Genomic DNA, 18,814 nt, shown 5'->3' with positions numbered 1-18,814 from the left:
GTTATGTGTGTTTAAAGAAAAGGTACATAAATGAGAACACAAGTGCACAGTTTATGGAAGCCATAGCAATGACACCAACATTGAGTGCTGAGACAGTTGATGATCTTCTGGATGAGTATAATAGAAACGTCTGTAATGTCATAGATGTGGTGGCTCCAATCAAAACTAAGAGAAAACCAAACACACAGAAAACACCTTGGAGGAGGACTGAGATAATGCAGAATTTGAAATCTGACTGTAGAAGAGCTGAGCGCAAATGGAGATCAACAAAACTCCAAATTCATCTAGAACTGTACAAAATAAGTCTGCGAAAATTCAATGATGGCTTGTTCAAAGCAAGGCAGCAATACTTTTCTGAAATTATTGCCAAAAATGTCAACAACTCTCGCACGTTGTTTTCTGTAATTGAAAAGCTCACAACCCCCCCAGATCAGATAGCCCCTGAATTACTGTCAGCTGGAAAATGCAATGAATTTGCTGTATATTTCAATGAAAAAATACAATCAATAAGGTCAAACATCAGAACAAACCAGCAAAATCACAAAAAGCTTGAACAGCTTCAACCACTGAGGGATGAGTCAACTACAATGTTAGAGTTTATTACAGTGAACCCAAAAACAATAGAGGAGACTATTCAGCAGCTGAATCCATCAACGTGTTGCCTTGACACAATACCCTCAAACTTCTTTAAAACTGTTGTAAAGTCAATTGTCACTGATTTGTGTCAGATAATTAACTGCTCATTCCAATCAGGCACCGTACCAAAATCCCTGAAAGTAGCTGCTGTGAAACCACTGTTAAAAAAGAGAACACTGGATGCCTCTATACTGGCTAACTATAGACCAATCAGCAACCTTCCATTCATGGCCAAGATCATTGAGAAGGTGGTCTTCAACCAACTGAGTCAATTTTTAACATTCAACAAAATATTTGATAAATTTCAGTCAGGTTTTCGTTCTCATCACAGCACAGAAACTGATCTGATCAAAGTGATCAATGACATAAGGTTGAACACTGATTCAGGAAAAGTATCTGTTCTCATTCTGTTGGATCTAAGTCTGCATTTGACACTGTAGATCATACAATTTTGTTGCACAGATTGCAAACATGGGTTGGACTAAATGGAAAAGTAATGCAATGGTTTAAGTCATACTTGGAGGAGCGAAGCTATTTTGTAAGCATTGGAAACTTTGAATCTGACAGATTACCAATGTCCTGTGGGGTTCCTCAGGGATCTGTTCTTGGACCCCTTCTGTTTAACCTTTATATGCTTCCTTTAGGACAAATTTTACAGAACTGTAAGGTTGATTATCAGAGCTATGCAGATGACACACAACTATATCTATCACTGAACCCAGATGACCATGGTCCCATTGAGGTGTTGTGTGACTGTTTAGAAAAAGTAAACTGCTGGATGAGTGAAAACTTCCTTCAACTAAACCATGACAAGACGGAGGTGATTGTCTTTGGTAACAAGGAAAAGAGGACTGCTGTCAGTAAGTATCTTGAGTCTCGATCTTTAAAAGCTAAAGACCAAGTCAAAAACCTTGGTGTTCTGATTGACTCAGATCTTACATTCAGCAGTCAGATCAAATCTATCACAAAAACAGCCTTCTACCACCTAAAGAACATCTCCAGAGTGAGGGGTTTAATGGCTCAGAAAGACCAGGAGAAACTGGTCCATGCATTTATCTCCAGCAGACTGGACTATTGTAATGGTCTTCTGACAGGAATCCCCCAAAAGAGCATCAAACAGCTACAGCTGGTTCAGAACGCTGCAGCTCGGGTCTTAACCAGAACAAAGAGGTCAGAGCACATTACTCCAGTTTTAAAGTCTTTACACTGGCTCCCAGTCAGCCTCAGAATAGACTTTAAAGTTCTGCTGCTGGTGTATAAATCTGTGAATGGGTTTGGTCCAGAATACATCAGTGACATGTTAGTCAGGTATGAACCCAGCAGGTCTCTCAGATCTATGGACACAGATCAGATAGTGGAGCCCAGAGTTCACAGTAAACATGGTGATGCTGCTTTTAGTTGTTATGCTGCAAAGAAGTGGAACAAACTGCCAGCGGAGCTGAAGTCAGCATCACATGTGATCATTTTTAAATCAAAGTTAAAGGCACTTTTTTTCTCTACTGCATATGATTGAGAGAGAGATTTTTTGTCATGTTGTTGATGTAATGATGATTTTACTGATGATTTTAATTGATTTTACTGATGATTTTAAATGTTCTTATTGATTTAAATGTTCTTATTGATTTTAAACAATTGAATGTTTTATCATGTAAAGCACATTGAGTTGCCTTGAGTATGAAATGCGCTATATAAATAAATTTGCCTTGCCTTGCCTTGCCTTGCCTTAATTCATGGGGTGAAACAATGCAGATGATAAGTTGGTTATGTTACTGTTAAATTAATTCATGTACAGCATTTCTGTAAAATAAAAAAACATGTAACCCATTGTTATGCTTTGCTGTTATTTAAAACATTTTTGTTACGTCTTTTAAAATTATATAAAATAAATGACCTCTTATTTCAGCCACTGCTTGAAAACTTAATACTGACACTAAAACATTCAAACATTTTGCAAATATCATTCAACTACAGTATGCCAGTTAAGTCAGCTATTCATCAGCATGCATGGCTTGAGAAAAAAAGGTGGGACCAACTGAGAAAGTGAATGTAGAGACCTGTAGTAGCTAGAATGCAAAGGACAAGACACCAAAAAAACCCTTAAATTAATTCTGTAACCCTGAATCTAGCAGAGATTTCAACATCTTAAAACTGCTCTAATAAACACGCCTGTTCTTGCTTACGCAGACTTCCAGGAGCATTTAGTACTGAAGTAGATGCCATGGAGGGTTAGGAGCAGTTATTTCTTAAGAGCAGGAGGGTAAGTTACAACCATAGCTTTTGCAAGCCGTAGTTTAAAACCCACTGAGCATAACATCAACAACTATTGTTCGATGAAATTAGAACTGGTGGCCCTTAAGTGGGCGGTAACAGAAAAATTCCGGGTTTATCTGCTGGGCAACCAGTGTACAGTTTTTACAGATAATAATCCCTTGAGTTATTTGGCTACTGCTAAACTTGGAGCAACACTTCTCTGGCAGCCTTACGGCAACAGTATTCATATCTATGGCAACAACAGCTACCTTCTAGTCACATCAATCAACATCCGGTTGCCCGTCAAAGTTTTTTTTTTTTTTTTTTTTTAATGTGAAAAAAATAAATAAATCAGACACGCATTTTCATTGTGAAAAAAACATATATTTGATGAAAAGAAAACTGATTTTAAATATTACGTTAATTTAAAAAAAATGTACAACCTGCATTTTCAATGTAAAAAAAAAATTGCATTTCAATGCACAAGTGCGCCATCTAATGTGTAAACCCGGGGCTTTCGTTGTGTTTCTTTGGTTTTCATTGTTTTGTTTTTCACTGTGTTTTCTCCTAAACGGCCTCACATACATATTTGTTATTAGTTTATTTACAGCAGGTACAGCGTACAAAAGCAGAAACTTGGAGTGTTTGCATCAGATTTGTGTTTTATAAGGTACAAATTGTTATTTTTGACATGTTGTAATGATTTTGTAAAGACAGTCAATATTTTAATAAGTTCGAGTACGTCATTAGGGTTTACGTGTTTGTATAAAAAAGATTAAAGTGTTTTTAGTTTGTTTTTTTTTACTGCAAGTTCCCGCCAACCGCCTCTTTTTTTACGATCTGGGCGTGTCCTCAGGTTCAATAAAGTTGTTTCAAAAGCAGCCCGCGCGGTCTTTCTCGGGAAACCCCGTGCCTTCAGAGCAGCAGCGGGAGCGGAGCCGCCATTTTGTCCGCCGGTTACAGAACACATCAGCGGACCGTCAGTCCTCCACAGTCCACCTTCACCAGGGCAGAGAGAACCGGAGAGTAGGCTGTCACGGTGAGTCCAGGCTAGCTTCATTCTGCACACCCGGGAGGTAATGTGGGAAAACCGAGTAGTTTTCTCTGTGTGCCGGTATTAGCACGATGCTAGCTCAGCTAGCCGGTTTTAAATAACAGGCCGCGGGTCAGGGTGTACTTTAGCTAACCTAACCAGGCCTCTTTAGCTGCTTTATAATCAGACGAGTTATGGGAGAAACATGATCCGTGCTCAAACATGTTGTTAATGATTGTTTTCAGCAGAAAAACTCTTTACTGAGGCCGGTAACAGTGCACGCCATGTGCCGCACGTACCGGCCCAGGCTCCGGTTACCAGGACGGTCCAGGTACCTTTAGTCGAACATCTTCATCACACCTTTATCTAAACCTCATCACGTCTTTATCGCGTCTTTGATCACATTTTATAGAGACTTTAATCACATCAATTCAGTCTTTATCACTTCCTGTTAAAACAGTCATCGCGTTTTGTGTCATTTCAGTAAAATCTTCATCACGTTTCAATAATTGTTGATCAGATCTGCATTAGTTCATAACATCTCATGAGGTCTTCTCTCCTTTGATCTGTATTAAAACGATCACATTTTTAGTTAATTTAATCTAATCCTGATTTCTTTTCTTTTAGCTTTTTATCACATCTTCATCTCATTTTAATCTAAACCTCAAACTGAAAATCTTTGTCAAAGTGAATGTATTCATATTTTGGTCGAAATTTACAATTGGCCATAATTGTATGTAGACAGAATGAAACTTTGGGTTTAGTTTGTTTTATTCACCAGTTCTGCTTAGTTTAGTCAGTGGATATTAAGAATCATCAAAGTAAAGGTTTGTGTATTTTATTAACATTTAATAGTCCCAGCATCAGTTTTCTTTTCAAAATCTTCTCAATTCTGTCCTTAAATCATAGGTGCTAAATAAGGTTAATGGCGTGAACTTATTACTCCATTAATATAATATTTATCCTTGGCAGAAATACACTGACACAAACACACCTAACATGCTAAAGCTAACGTTAGCCCACCTTTTTTACAGTGAAAAAATGGAGGAAATGTGATATCGTCTCATATTACATCAGATTTCGACAAATTGTATGATATTTTTTTTTCTCTTAAAAACATGTATTTTAGTGTAATTTATGCTTGATTTGGTTAAAAATTGAAAACAATACTGCTACTTTTTGTTTCAGAAACTTAAATCTGTATTTTCCTTTTTTCACAAACATGTAAACTAGAGTCCTGTTGTTTTATCTTATTAAAAACGTGTTCTCATGTGATGCTGTGGCTAATTCTCTGCTAACTCTGCAGATGTCTGAAGAAACGTCCTCAGATCACGTCAATGGAAACGGGACGGAGGAGCCCGTGGACACACCAGCAGCTACAGCAGAAGAAGTGACGCGCTCTGAGCACTTCCAGTCTCTGTTAGATGCTGGTCTACCTCAGAAAGTGTCTGAGAAGCTGGACGAGCTGTTTATAGCAGGTGACGGCCATTTCTCTATATATCTGACAGTATTTCCTCTATCGCTCAGCTGCAAACCCACAGAAAATTACAAGGAAACATTACTCTATAATATTATGGAAGTATACTTGTATTAAATTACATTTAAATGGAATCTAATATGTTAAAAATATAGTTTATTAATGTATTACAAAATATTGACAAACATGTTACACCAACTGCAACATCCACAAAAAGTAAAACATAAAAACTGTTGGTAACTAACTGAAGTAATGATACCAAAATAAAACAATGTATGTGTAGAAAAAACAGCTACAATGTTGTAAAAAAAAAAAAAAGGTTTAAAATGTAAATATTGGTGTACACACACAGTTATTGTCTGACAGCTTTGATTATTGTATTTATTTGTCTTTTACCTTTGTACTGTAATGTGTGCACTTGTATTTAATCCTTATTTAATCAACAGTCATATACTTAATTATATGTTTTTCTTTCTATGTTTAATGTTTATTTTTATTTGCCTCTGTAATGAAAGTAATTCCATCTGGGAAACTCGCCTCAGAAACCTTGTTTGATCAGTTCATGTCTTTGGAGGGTCACTGTCATCTACTGACTAAACTGTTTTTATCATCTGAGAAATATCTCTAAAGTCAGACATTTATTATTAAAATCAGATCTAGAACTGGTCATACACACATTTATATCATCACACATTAACTATTGTAATTTTACATGTTTTAATAAGTCGACCCTAAACAGACTCCAGATCGTACAGACGCTGCTGCCAGATTTTTAACTGGTGCTTCTAGAACATCCCATATTACCACCATTCTTTCTACTCTGCACTGGTTCTAGTTAAGTTTAGAATAGAATACAAAATTTTAATTGTGACTTTCTGAGCAAAAAGCGCTTTATAAAGAAATTACTTATTTACTTACTGGGATAAATAAAGTTTTGATTTTGATGTTAAATAATATAATTTAAAATGTAGTCAGACTAAAAATATTTTTTCATTAAAAGCTGTAGAATGAAATATAATAATTAAATGTAAAATCATCTATAGATGTGTGAAATTAAAACAAAGGAGTAATAAATAAAAAATCCTAAGTGTTTCCCCCTCGTTAATGTAGATGAACTAAGTAGTTAGTGTGTGTGTTTCAGGTCTGGTGGCTCACAGTGACCTCGACGAACGAGCCATCGAAGCTTTGAAAGAGTTCAACGAGGAAGGAGCGCTGCAGGTTCTGGTCCAGTTCAAAGAGAGCGACCTCTCACATGTGCAAGTACGTGAAAAAACACACACACTGTTCACAGGAAGCAGCATCTAACCTTGGCCTCCTCCTTTCAGAATAAAAGTGCCTTCCTCTGTGGGGTGATGAAGACGTACAGGCAGAGAGAGAAACAGGGGACGAAGGTGTCAGAGTCCATCAAAGGACCTGACGAGGCCAAGATCAAAGAACTTCTGGACAGAACCAACTACACACTGGACGTTACCACGGGTCAGAGGAAGTATGGAGGCCCCCCGCCTGAGGACGTGTACGCAGGGGCCCAGCCCACCGTGGGCACAGAGGTATGTATGTATGACCATCGACCAGGGGTTCTCAACCTTTTCAAAATAAAGGTTCTAGAGAGTGGGGACCCCCACTGTAGCTGAAGGTGGTAGAACAGACATGAACATTGAAGAACAGTCACGTGGAGACAGGACCATCTATAAGGGGGAATAAAGGGGAGAGATTTTTGGGGTCCATCCATAAAGTCAGTAAAATGATGGTCTATTGTTCTATGAATCTGTGATAACCACATTTATTTATTCATCTGAATAATATCCACTGTTATCCAGGAATGTTTATTATTATTATTATTATAGTCATCTTAAAGATGGAAATCCTGTTTTAATCACTAATAAAATAATTCAAAGTGACCAAAAATGGTGGAAAAGTTGAAGAAATAAGATTTTTAAAAACCACAGAAATTGGTTAAAAGTTGTAAATTAGAGTGGATAAAAACAGACAGAAAAAGTGGTGAAACAGGTTCAAAGTGTGTCAGTATTGGAACAATTCAAAAATAATCTTGAAATATGATGAAAAGAGGTTAAAAGTGACAATGGGTCAACATATGTGATATGTGGTAGAAAAGGTTTATAAGTGCTGAACATGTGCAGAAAAGTCATTGAATGTGACGTAGAAGTGTGGGAGCAATGTAGCCAAAATGCTCTAAAGAGCAAAAATATGGCAAGAAAAAGTGATGAAAATAGGTTAAAATATGGTGAGTTTGGTGTAGTTGTAGAAAAATTATGAAATTAAACAAAAATAATCTCAAATTGTTAAAAAAAAAATCGGAGTTTCTTGAAAGCATTTGGCGACCCGCTCAGTGTCTTGAGTTGAGAACCCCTGTACTAGATCACATCCCTCCTTTAGCGCAGTGGTGTCAAACATATGGTCTGTGGTAAATGTTGGGCCCCTCTTCTAGATCTTCATTGGTAAGATTCCACGGGACCTGTTTGAGGACGAGCTGGTACCTCTGTTTGAGAAAGCCGGACCCATCTGGGATCTGAGGCTGATGATGGACCCGCTGAGCGGACTGAACCGCGGCTACGCCTTTGTCACCTTCTGCACCAAAGAGGCGGCGCAGGAGGCCGTCAAACTGGTACGCTCACTGAGGTGGACTGGAGAACTCCTCTGGGTTGTGTGTAATGTTGTGTTCCGTCTACTCAGTGTAACAACTGTGAGATCCGTCCTGGGAAACACATCGGTGTCTGCATATCTGTGGCCAACAACCGCCTGTTCGTGGGATCCATCCCTAAAAGTAAAACCAAGGATCAGATCGTGGAGGAGTTCTCTAAGGTTACAGGTATGCCCCGCCCTCGTTGGGTCATGTGAGCTAACTCCGCCCTCAACCCCTCCTGGCTTAATTCACTTGTTTATTCCGTCAGAGGGCCTGACCGACGTCATCCTGTACCATCAGCCTGACGATAAGAGGAAGAACCGTGGCTTCTGCTTCCTGGAGTACGAGGACCACAAAGCAGCGGCTCAGGCTCGGCGCCGCCTGCAGAGCGGGAAGGTGAAGGTGTGGGGGAACTGTGTCACTGTGGAGTGGGCCGACCCCATAGAAGACCCCGACCCTGAAGTCATGGCTAAGGTGAGACGCCAGCAGCAGCAGCATAAACATGACTCATCATTCTCTAAGGTTGAAGTTTTTTGGGAAACGTTTCTGGTGTTTTAATCATCAAATATCAGGACAAAAAAAGATCAGTGACGTAATAGCCCCGCCCATTTTTACAATTTCACCTTACTTAGCCAGCGCTGTTAAGTGCTAAGCTAATCTATACATGCACTGGTAGCTACATGTTAAGCTAACTAAAGCTGCAGTCAACCAAGTAAATGGTTGGTCAATCAAGGCTGTGGCACACGTAGCGATTAGTCGACCAAAAAAACGTAGAATGAATGATCAGGTGCAGAGGAGGACGAGGAGAAAGAAAGAGACAAATATGTAGTTTTAGCATTTGTGTTGCTGGTTTGGTTTTAAACAGACTATTTGTTATGAACCTTATTCAAGTTTTAACCAGAACCGGACAAAGCAAAAATGAAACCTAAAGGTCTGACATACATTATGTATTTATATCAGAGTCTGACCTGAAACACACAATTAAAACCTATTTTTTTCTCATACAAATGACGTATTTGTTTGTTTTAGTGGTAACAGGAAACAAATGCACATCAAACACAGGTGTGCGGTGTGCCCACGACGCCAGTGGATCTATTTGCATAATCCACGTATCAATTATAAGGATAATCCATCCATGTTCTTCTTACGACCTACGATTGCTGATCAGGAGCTGGTCGTGAGGTGTTCATCGCTTCTTGTGACCCCATGTATACTACACGATGCATGACACACAATTTAGCAGAGACTCGCACGATCCCAAAAATAGACGCACAAGTCGATAATCGGCTCTAAATGGGCCTAAAATGGTGGATGTCTGTCTTTAATGTGTTCTGATCTGCTCCGGGGACATAACACTCACAGCTGAAGAACAGCTGGGCATAGAATCATGTTTAGCCATTAAATAAATGATATTGATATTTAATCCTTATCACCTATATAAGTGCATTGTATTTTTTACCATTGCTGGTCAACCAATTAGTCGCTAAACGACAATAGTTGGCAGCACTAAAGCTAACTCATACATGTGCACTGGTTGGTAGATGTCAAGCTAACCTATAAATGATTAATTGGTTGCTACATGGTAAGCTAACCCAAACACCTGGGTCTGGTGGCTACATGCTAAGCTAACCTAACATGTGCTCTGGTCTCTGTATGGATTTCCTTAAGTCTCATAGGAAGAAGAACATTTAGATTAATCTTCTAGTTTCCTTCTCCCTCACCTGAAAGATCAACGCGTTTGTGAGGAATCTGAAACAGTGAGAGAAGCTCTTAAACATGTGGTTAGTGTCCTGATGTGTTCTAATGATGTTCCAACAGGTGAAGGTGTTGTTTGTGAGGAATCTTGCTAACAGCGTCACAGAGGAAAGTCTGGAGAAAGCCTTCGGTCAGTTTGGAACTCTGGAGCGAGTGAAGAAGCTCAAAGATTATGCATTTGTCCACTTTGAGCAGCGGGAGGGAGCAGTGAAGGTAGGGGGCTCTCTGTCCTCTCTCTCACACACACACACACACACTGTGCTGACGTGTGCTCTTCTGTTTGTAGGCGATGGAGGAGATGAATGGGAAAGACCTGGAAGGAGAGGAGGTGGAGATAGTTTTTGCGAAGCCACCCGATCAGAAGAGGAAGGAGAGGAAAGCTCAGCGACAGGCGGCAAAAACACTTTTGTAAGTCTGTTTTTATTTTTTAACAAGGTATTTTTATTTTCAAATAGCACAGATAAAAACATTCAACTCATACATTTTCCTTTTCCCCTCCCCATCTCACCCTATAACACATCAGTCAAGAATTACAACAAAACAAGAAAAACATAGTTCATACAGAAAGTATTCTCAGTGCTTCACTTTTCCCACATTTCATCCTTATTCCAAAAGGGATTCAATTCATTTTTTTCCCTCAAAGTTCTACACATAATACCCCATAATGACAATTTAACATTTTTTTAAATGTTTGCAAATTTATTAGAAATAAAGAATGAAAATATATGTACATAAGTATTCACAGCCTTTGCTCAGTACTTTGTTGTGGTACCTTTGGCAGTAATTACAGCCTAAAGTCTTTAGGAATATGAAGCCACAAGCTTGGCACATCTATCTGTGGCCACTTTGGTCCATTCCTCTTTACAGAACCTCTGGAGCTCCATCAGGTTGGATGGAGAGTGTCGGTGCACAGACATTTTCTGATCCCTCCAGAGATGTTCAATGGGATTCATGTCTGTGCTCTGGCTGGGCCACTCTAGAACATTCACAGAGTTGTCCTGAAGCCACTCCTTCCATATCTTGCTGTGTGTTTACGGTCGTTGTCCTGTTGAAAGATAAACCGTTGCCCCAGTCTGAGGTCAAGAGCGCTCCTGGCCAGGTTTTCTTTCTAGGATGTTTCTATACATTACTGCATTCATTTTTCCCTCAATCTTGACTAGTCTACCGGTTCCTTCTGCTAAAAAACATCTCCACAGCATGATGCTGCCACCACCATGCTTCACTGTAGGGATGGTATTGTCCAGGTGATGAGCGGTGCCTGGTGTCCTCCAAACATAACGCTTGGCATTCACGACAAAGAGTTCAATCTTTGTCTCATAGACCAGAGAATTTAGTTTCTCATGGTCTGAGAGTCTTTCAGGTGCCTTTTGGCAAACTCCAAGTGGGCTGTCATGTGCCTTTTACTAAGGAGTGGCTTCCGTCTGGTCACTCTACCATACAGGCCTGATTGGTGGAGTGCTGCAGTGATGGTCGTCCTGCTGGAAGGTTCTCCTCTCTCCACAGAGGAACCCTGGAGCTCTATCAGACTGACCATCGGGTTGTTAGTCACCTCCCTCACTAAAGCCCTTCTTCCCCGATCACTCAGTTTAGAGGGACGACCAGCTCTAGGAAGAGTCCTGGTGGTTCCAAACTTCTTCCATTTATGGATGATGGAGGCCACTGTGCTCATTGCGACCTTTAAAGCAGCAGAAATGTTTCTGTACCCTTCCTCAGACCTGTGCCTTGAGACAATCCTGTCTCAGAGGTCTACAAACAATTCCTTGGACTTCATGCTTGTTTTGTGGTCTGACATACACTGTTAACTGTGGGACCTTATATAGACAGGTGTGTGCCTTTCCAAATCATGTCCAATCAACTAAATCTACCACAGGTGGACTCCAGTTAGGCTGTAGAAACAGCTCAAGGATGATCAGTGGAAACAGAATGCACCTCAGATCAATTCTGAGCTTGATCTCAAAGGCTGTGAATACTTATGTACAAGTGATTTATTCGTTTTTTTTTTTGTTTTTTTTATAATTTTTTTTTTTTTAAACAGGAAGATCTTACATGGTCCAACATCTTACCAATTTCCAAACATTACAGCACAACATATATCTGTATACACATATATACAAATAACCCAACAGTGCAAGATGTGGTTCCTCAAGTTGAAACTTCAGCCACTCCTTCCTCTCATTTTCAAAAACATTTTAAACAAATGTATACATTTCAGAACCCAAAAGTAAAATAAAATAAAATAAATGAACAAGAACAAAAAGCTGTCACCTTCACTCGTCCATTTATAAATATAAATGTATATATTTATACTCGCATCTCTATTGAATAGTCCTGTAAGTTTTATATTCTATAGGTGGGTCATCAAATCAAGTCTGGCCTCCGAGGGCCAATGTACCCAACCCACTTTGACCACCATCTTTGAAATTTCTCCGATTGCACTTTAATAGAAAAGGTTAATTTTTCCATAATGTAGATGTCATAAATAATTTTATACCAATCGCCAATTGTTGGTGCATCCAGTTGTAACCACTTCTTAGTTATGGCCTTCTTCCCTCCCACAAGCAGTATTCTCATTAAATATTTGTATGCCGTTCCATGCCTCCGAAATACAGTGTGAAAACATCAAAAGGAATAGTTATTTGAAATACAGTTTCTAGACTTTCATGAACCTCTCGTCAAAAAGTTGCAAGTTTTGGGCAACTCCAGAACACATGGGAATGATTGGCTTCAGTTGAACCACACAACCTCCAACAATCTGTACCAACACCTTGATATCTCTTTTGGAAAGGGGTAATAAAAAATCTGATATTTCCACAAATTCCTTCCAGCTGTGTGAATTACTTGTTTTCCATTGCAGTTTACAAATATTCCCCCATTGTTCTTCAGATATCTGCAAACCTCCTTCCCTTTCCCATTTACTTTTAACATGCAGGGTGTTTAGGTTTGAGGAGCTCTGTAAGCTTTTGTATATTCTGGATATTATTCCACGTCCACTCCCAGACACATAAACTGTCACAAAAACACTTAGTATATCGCCGTCTAATTTCCCTGATCCCCCCGCCATGATCTCATTCAACCGATGTCGTATCTGTAAATATCTAAACAAATCTTTATTCTCCCATTTATATTCTCTCTTGCACATATCAAAACTTTTAACAACCCTTTAACAACAAATCTGAAAGGTTTTTAAGTTGTCATTATGGGGAATTATGTGTAGAATTTTGAGGAAAAAAGTGAATTTAATCCATTTTGGAATAAGGCTGTAACATGATGAAATGTGGGAAAAGTGAAGCACTGTGAATACTTTCTGTATGCACTGTATAACCAATACAATTATATCACATCAACAAATGTTGTGTTCACATTTTCTAGATAAGTCAGAAAAGGTTAAAAGTCTTCATAAAATGTTTGTATTGATCCCCTTGTTTTTATTAAGGATCTCCATTAGCTGTTACCTTAGTAATCAGCTAGACTTTTTGGGGTAACAAATCTTCTCTAATTGAGTAAAGTATGTGACCTTTGGCCCCGCCTACATACATGGAGGGCAATGAGTCTGTCCACTTTTATAGAATCATCATCTAGCAAGAAAAGAACAAATCTATCATATCAGCCTTTATTTCTTTCTTTGTGACCAGGTACAGTGCACATTAATGGACATGAACATGTGAATGTGTCAGATAGTAGCAACGTGCTAGTTTCCATCTGTAATCCCAACCCGTAGAAAAGTGATGTGGAATAACAAAAGTCCAAAATCAGACAGCATGGACCGTACAATAAAATCCTAATACTTAATATAACAACATTTAGCTGAGGACATTCCAGAAATAGTCATTGCTGCTAACGTGCATAAGACGGATGATTTAGTGCTAAACTACAAACATGCTCTTAGCCTGGTTGGTTGTTAAAGTGCTAATATTATTGCGCTAAAATATGCAGCCTTCACAATCACACATAATGCAGCAGTGAATGGAAACTTTAATAATGGATTCCTAGAATGTGTTCAACTTTAAACACATCCTAAACGTGTGTATTACAGTGGCTGGTTTGGTCACATGGACGTCTCACACTTTAAACAAAGCTTTATTTAAAACTCTTTTGTTGCAGGTACGATGATTATTACTACTACTCTCCCCCCGCTCATATGCCCCCGCCCGTCAGAGGGCGTGGTCGTGGCGGTAGTCGGGGCGGTGGTGGCGGCGGAGGCTACTCGTACCAGCCCGACTACTACGGCTACGATGACTACTACGACTACTACGGCTATGACTACCACAACTACCGTGGCGGCTACGAGGACCCATACTACAGCTACGATGACTACCAGGGGCCCAGCCGGGCTCGGGGAGGCAGCCGGGGGCCCCGCGGCGGAGCCTCGCCAGCCAGGGGACGTGGCGGCGGCATGGGGGCGCCCAGAGCCCGAGGCGGATTCCCCCAGCGTGGCGGGCCCTTACCGATGGGCCGTGGGGGCGGCGTGCGTGGACCCAGAGGAGGCGTGCCACTCAGAGGGCGAGGAGGGGTACGTGGTGTGCGGGGCGGCCGCGGTGGAAATGTAGGAGGAAAGCGCAAAGCTGACGGTTACAACCAGCCCGATTCCAAGCGGCGCCAGACCAATAATCAGAACTGGGGCTCTCAACCCATTGCTCAGCAGCCGCTCCAAGGTGGCACCCATTCTGGTAACTATTCCGGTTACAAATCTGACAACCAGGAATTTTATCAGGATTCTTTTGGGCAGCAGTGGAAGTAGAACCAGTAGAACCAGTAGGCTCCCATCACTTTTTGTCTTTTTTAAAGACTCGATCTGATTGGCTCTCAGTCACACACGGTTACCTGAATCTTTTTTTTATTACTTTTCTCTCCCTCTAAATTTGGTGACATCAGGCAGGAAAAGCCTCTGTACATATTTTAATGGGCGTGGCCTCAGTCACTCCTCCTGTTTCTCTCCTTTTATTATGTTTACAAACAAACACATTTTTAGTCTCGATCATGTGCTCGCGCTGTCTATGGGTATGTTTTTAGACATTCTGGTTTCATGTTTTAATTAGATAGCTGACGTCTCCTAAACGTGTATTTAAAACAGATGAAACTACGATTTGTATTGTCAGAATAATTACTGCGTGTTTGTTGAAAAGAAAAATGAAAAAAAAAAAAAACAAGGACCGTCACAGTCCAATTTTTTTGGCTTTACATTTTGGCTTGTATTATTTGCTGTTTGTCTGCTTTAATAAAAATACACGCACACGTGTACAAAAACTTCAAATTGTGTTGCAAATTAATTTCTGTTTGGGCAAAACTCTCTCTTCAAATTTTCCTTCAAATTTTCTAAAGCTCCGTGTGGAAGAAAACGGGACTAAACCAAGGTTTGCCAGCGTTGGCCTCTGCATGTCTACGACTCTTAAGTCACATACTTCTACGCTCTGTACATGTAGTGACATACTCCATCCCTATCAGTTCCATTGGTGTCCCACCCTCAGAGTTAAGCCCCGCCCCCTGCCAGCTGGTCTGTCACAGCTCTGTTGGTTCTCAGTGGGCGTCAAACACACAATTTGATCTGAGTGAAGCTTTTCCTGGTCCCAGAAGGATCTTCTCTCTGTTGAAGGCCTGATACTAATCATGCATGTGTTGCTGCTGCTGCTGCTGTGGGAGAAACCATCACGCATGTTTTAATGTTTATTTATTACACGGCTGCTTTTAACCCTCCCCCTCCCTCTGACTACTGTTAAAGGTTCCTCTACTGTTTTCACAAATGTGTCCTAAAATCTTTTAAATGTCATTTTTACCTCAGCCAAGCTTGAAGCCGAAGTTTCTGTTTTACTCTGCGTTGGTCTGTCAGTTAGCAGTAACTGGAAAAGTTATTCATAGATTTGGATGAAATTTTCAGCAAATGTTGAGACGAGAACAGGTGATTACATTTTGGTGATTTTTCTGGATTAGCAAAACTGAGAAAATACCACTTGTGGAAATCACAATAAGGGTGCCTGAGTGCAGTGGCTTATGGGTAATGTTGTAGGGAAGTGCATTGTGTGTATGTCCCACCCAGTACATGTGATATGCCTCTACTAAAAGATCTAAAAATCTACTAAAAGATCTAGAAATCAGGCTGAATGTTTCACTCTAATAGAAAACAATGGGATGTTTACAGGCAGTGGGGCCGTGTGACATCATCAATCATGTGATTTCAAGATGAAGGAACACAGGCTCTAAAACTGAAAAGTAGTCCTATTTTTTTAAAAAGTTGATTAAATGAATATAGTGCATATTAATGTGTTTTATTAAGCATAGATCTACTAATAAGGATCATTTTAGGACACATTTGTAATAACAGTAGATTATCACTTTAAAGTCACGGATCCAACGCTGCTTTTTCTCCTGCCTGCTGTCGTCTAAGACATTCTCACGCATGTTTGTATCACATATCGGTGCCTGTTGTCACACACTCCCTGTGTGTGTGTTGGGTTTGTACCACAATTCAACGCAAGACGACAAAACCAACCAAACTTCTGCAAGTTGCTTTCTTTGCAGGTTTCTTTTTCACGTCAGTCGCTTTTCAAATGTCGATTTTGTCTCAATGACAAACTGCTCGTGTAGATTTTAATTCCTGCAGATTTAGTCGTTGCTCACGTGACGAGATGGTCTCTGTGATCGCAGCGTGAGACGCCGCTGATTGGTTTTAGTCGTGTATCTTTTGTTGTTGTTCTACTTAAGAGTAATATTGCAGCTTTTTTAAAAATAATTTTTTAACTTATTTAGAGAACTTTTTAAGGCAAGCTACTTTGAAGAGATCAAAGTAAATTTGAAAAAAACAAAGTAACCTGCCTAAAAAAGTCGTCAGAGTAAATGAAACCTTAACGTTTAATGATTTGCTGCAGGAAATGAATCATGCATTAAATGTTGGAACAAGGCTTTGACAAAAACTAAAAGTAAGAAATGATTGTAATAATTTAGATGGTGAGACGCCGTAGATTAGTGATGTACTTCCACGTAATAATTCTAAAAAGTTAATTTTGTTTTCTTTGAAATATGTTAAGGTTTAATTTATTCAGTTTTTTCAGGACAATTACTTTGAAATGACTTTGATCTCTTCAAAGTACATTTTGTCAAAAAAAAAAGTTGTCAGAACAGTTTGTGATGGTTTCATTTGTTAAACTAAAAATATAAAATCCTCCACAGGTTTTGAGATTTTTGTTTTGTTGGAGAGCCGAGTGAATCATTGCAAAAGGAAATTAGTGTTTATAACATGAAACGTGAAACAAAATGTAAGATTTGTGCAGAAATTATCGCCAAAATAATTTGGTCTTTTGCTGACGAGATGAGATGAAATCTGCGAGTGCAGGTATCTGGTACACTGATGTCAAAACTGCGGCCCGCAGGCCAATGTCGGATGATCAAAGCAGCAAATACGGTCCGTGAACAAAGAACCAAAGGAAAACCAGATATTTGACTTATTTTTTTTCTCTTCTTGCTAATTGTATAAAACGTGCACAGGATATTTGTGAGCTTAGGCGATGAGTTGGAACCAGTGAAAGTCACGCCTACTTTCTCACATCGTTTAAAACCGCCGTTGTGGAATTTGTGCCGAGGATCAGACGGTAAATGTTGGTTAAAGTCAAACGTTTGGAGTTGTGGTACAAACATGTTGTTTATTTGTCTGCGTCACTCACCGTCTGTGTCTAATTGTGGTTTTTTGTTTTTGTTACGACGTAGCAGGAAACCGACGTCCAGGCTGGTTCTGACGAGTCGCCATGACGACCGAGCGGAGAGGACGGGGACGCCCCACGCTCAGAGGTCAAAAGTCAGAGGTAACGGAGTGGACACGCTGGACTACAGACTGACCCGGTCTGAGCATGATGCCACCGTGGCTCCTCCCATCAGGCACTAACTAGTCTGAGAGCAGAAGTTCTCATTGAACTGTTGGAGAAGACGTTTACGAAATGTTTGAATGAGATGAAATGTAACCAGCAGCTTTCTTCTAAACACAGTGATCACTTTAACTCATCAGTGTGTGCTGAGTCAGCACAATGTCACTACATCATCATCATCAGGAGGAGGAGGAGGAGCTTAATGTAGAATAGGAAACAGGGAGGATTGTTAACATTGTGTGATGAGCTGAACTGTGATTAATCTGCCTTTAATCGTTGGTCACCTAAGCTCCGCCTCCACGCTGTCACTCACACACGGACTAAAGAAGAAGCTTCTTAAGTGACATGGAAAGAGTTTCACGTGTTCACGTAAAAGTTTGACACTCGTGAGTGAATCAGAGGCCTCTAAACCAGGGGTTCTCAACCTTGGGGTCAGGATCCCATTTGGGTTTGTGAGACACTGGGAGAAAGAAACTAGGATGATTTTCTGAACAATTTCAGCCCATTTTTGCTTATTTTTCAATTTTCTGCAACTCCACCAAACTCACCATAATTTAACATATTTTCATCACTTTTTCTTGCCATATTTTTGCTCCTTTTACTGTATTATTGGTGCATTTCTGACACTTCTACGTCACATTTTAATGATTATTTTTGACCACTCTTTTTCATGCCCATTATTGGCCAGTTTAACCTAATTTCTCCAATATTGACACTTTGAACCATTTTTACCACTTTTTCTGTCTGTTTTTAGCCACTCTAATTTACAACTTTTAACCAATTTCTATGGTTTTTAAAATCCCATTTCACCACATTTTCCACTATTTTTATTCACTTTGAACCATTTTATTAGTGATTAAAACCATGATTTCCATCTTTAAGATGATTATAATAATAATAATAAACGTTCCTGGATAACAGTGGATATTATTCAGATGAATAAATAAATGTGGTTATCACAGATTCATAGAACAATAGACCATCATTTTACTGACTTTATGGATGGACCCCAAAAATCTCTCCTTTATTCCCCCTTATAGATGGTCCTGTCTCCACATGACTGTTCTTCAATGTTCATGTCTGTGTTCAACCATCTTCAGCTACAGTGGGGGTCCCTGCTGTCTGGAACCTTTATTTTGAAGGGTCCCCGCTCTCTGGAACCTTTATTTTGG

At 39.7% G+C, this 18,814-nt stretch overlaps 1 protein-coding gene across 4 annotated transcripts; it reads left to right on the top strand.

Moving 5' to 3' along the window:
- Window positions 1-3,794: 3,794 nt before the first annotated feature.
- Window positions 3,795-18,172, top strand: LOC114458193 (heterogeneous nuclear ribonucleoprotein Q-like). 4 transcript variants are annotated; one of them, XM_028440511.1, is made up of 11 exons: window positions 3,795-3,925; window positions 5,226-5,397; window positions 6,538-6,656; window positions 6,722-6,943; window positions 7,843-8,019; window positions 8,088-8,223; window positions 8,306-8,511; window positions 9,856-10,005; window positions 10,079-10,200; window positions 13,894-14,302; window positions 17,491-18,172. In XM_028440511.1, the coding sequence occupies exons 2-11, from the start codon at window positions 5,226-5,228 to the stop codon at window positions 17,527-17,529; spliced, it is 1,752 nt and encodes a 583-aa protein (XP_028296312.1). In that variant the 5' UTR covers window positions 3,795-3,925; the 3' UTR covers window positions 17,530-18,172. The 4 variants fall into 4 exon arrangements, with proteins under 4 accessions (XP_028296312.1, XP_028296311.1, XP_028296310.1 ...); XM_028440510.1 differs by having other exon boundaries at window positions 17,488-18,172; XM_028440509.1 differs by having other exon boundaries at window positions 13,894-14,459; window positions 17,488-17,656.
- Window positions 18,173-18,814: the final 642 nt, after the last annotated feature.

The sequence above is a fragment of the Gouania willdenowi genome (assembly GCF_900634775.1).
Source record: "Gouania willdenowi chromosome 24 unlocalized genomic scaffold, fGouWil2.1 scaffold_320_arrow_ctg1, whole genome shotgun sequence".
NCBI classification, from domain to species: domain Eukaryota; kingdom Metazoa; phylum Chordata; class Actinopteri; order Blenniiformes; family Gobiesocidae; genus Gouania; species Gouania willdenowi.
The sequence above is the reverse complement of the archived record's forward strand: the minus strand, read 5'-3'. Positions and strand labels throughout refer to the sequence as shown.